Here is a 1,876-nt window from a genome sequence, read left to right on the forward strand (position 1 = left end):
AGATGCCCCTTGAAAAGCTTTGTATTCTGATTTTTGAAAGAGGGAAAGGGGCTTCAGATACTGTTGGTGCTATTCTTTGTCCTTCTCTGCTTTGAAGATAGACTAGCTCTCTGATCTTCACCAACTACCTTGCTACTATGAGGTAGGTAATATGCATGGAAATAAGTCAACTTGCTGAAACTAGGAAGGTTTGGATATGTTCCCAGTGGGATTATTTAGTAGCATAACAAATGCTAACAACCATTCACCTCCAACTTTATTATTAGATGAGAAGATAGAAGTTATTTTTGTTCTATACTTGCAATTGAACTTTTCTATACTTGAATGCATTTCTAATTAACGAAATTTCTATCTTAAACATAAAGTAGTTTCTTCACTTTAATTGTACTAACTGTGGAAAAGTAGAAAAAAATAAAGTCTATGTAATTCTGAAATACTTTTTCTATGTATTGCCCAGTTCATTATAAAGAATGAAAGAATAGCAGAGAGCAAGACAAAAACAATCCTTCTGTTTTCATCTGATTTTCCTTGATCATGAAAAGGAAAACCAGTTGCTTTTCATTGTTGTTTTTTGTTTTGTTTTGTTTTGTTTTTAGTTTTGCTGCCAAATGTCCAAACCTTAGTCTCTTAACTAAATGTGTATGTCCATAGATGCTGGACCAAAAGAGAGTTTTCTTTGTTTTCTGAAAAGTGGAAGAAATGGAGAGAAAAAAACATCAAGTCTTACTTAACTTAAAGATAGCATAAACCACATATGCCTGACTAGAAGCATGAACTTTTGGTAGAAACACAATAGAAAACCTATGATTTTCTAACCATACACACCAGACCAAGGACAATTAAAGTCAAACTTCTTCATGTCTGATTTTCCCCAGAAGTACTCTCGACTCTGTCCCCAAGACTTGCCCTAAAAATAAATTGTTGCAATCCCTATTTTATTTTATTTTATTTTTGCAGTTTTATACCTTTATTTGACAATCAGTGATTAGTTCTCATCCACATTAACAGTCTGTAGATTTTTGAAAGTGGTGACGGGTACGTAGGTAACCAGCGTGTAGAGCTTGTTTGGTGAATCTTCATCCTCGTTACGTTTTCTGGACAACCGCACACGGATACGATATGGAACATTCCTTATTCCTTTGGCCCAGACAGCTTTGTTGAGCCTGGTGTCAATGCGCACATCTGGAGTTCCCATCTCCTTCATGGCAAATTTCCGGATCTCTTTGAGTGCCCGAGGGGCGCGCTTCTTGAAACCCACTCCATGGATACGTTTGTGAATGTTGATGGTGTATTCTCTGGTCACTACCTCGTTGATGGCAGAACGGCCCTTCTTCTTCTCGCCACCCTTCTTTGCGGGAGCCATTCTGCCGGGCCCTAGTTGGAAAGGATGCAATCCCTATTTTAGACTAAGGATCTCATTTGACCCTTATCTTCATTTAGAACCTTTTCTTAAGTTCTTACCACTTCTCAGGCACCATACTGACATTGAGGATATGGTGTCAAAAAAGATATGAGTAATAATGTAAAGATCAGTGCTAGAGGAAAAAATCAATGGGAAATAAATCTGAAAGTGAAAGAAAACATAAATCCTGCTCCTAAAGACCCTAAATAGACAAAAGAAATCAATAATTATAGTTTAATGAGACAAATGATATGACGGAGGTCTGTGAGCACTACAGCAGTGGTTCTAAAATTTTGCCTCCCATTTGAATCACCTAGAGGGTTTTTAAAAGTTCCAATGCCCAAGCCATACTAATGAGACTTCCTAAGGCTGAGATCCAGTCATTAGCATTTTTTCTTTTTCTTAACTCCTTAGATGATTCCAATATGTACCTAAATTTGAGGGCCAGTGCCCTAGTGGCAATTTTAGCAAAAT

At 37.1% G+C, this 1,876-nt stretch overlaps 1 protein-coding gene across 1 annotated transcript; it reads right to left on the reverse strand.

Moving 5' to 3' along the window:
* Positions 1-985: 985 nt before the first annotated feature.
* On the reverse strand, positions 986-1,384 carry LOC129507225 (60S ribosomal protein L31). The gene has a single exon (XM_055321546.1). It carries the CDS (start codon positions 1,361-1,363, stop codon positions 986-988), a length of 378 nt encoding a protein of 125 aa, XP_055177521.1. The 5' UTR covers positions 1,364-1,384.
* Between the last annotated feature and the right edge of the window lie 492 nt (positions 1,385-1,876).

The sequence above is a fragment of the Nyctereutes procyonoides genome, unplaced genomic scaffold (genome assembly GCF_905146905.1).
Source record: "Nyctereutes procyonoides isolate TBG_1078 unplaced genomic scaffold, NYPRO_anot_genome, whole genome shotgun sequence".
NCBI classification, from domain to species: Eukaryota; Metazoa; Chordata; class Mammalia; order Carnivora; family Canidae; genus Nyctereutes; species Nyctereutes procyonoides.

Excerpts from the sequence above, each read along its gene's own strand:
- LOC129507225 (XM_055321546.1), bottom strand. The coding sequence starts at position 1,363 with ATGGCTCCCGCAAAGAAGGGTGGCGAGAAGAAGAAGGGCCGTTCTGCC.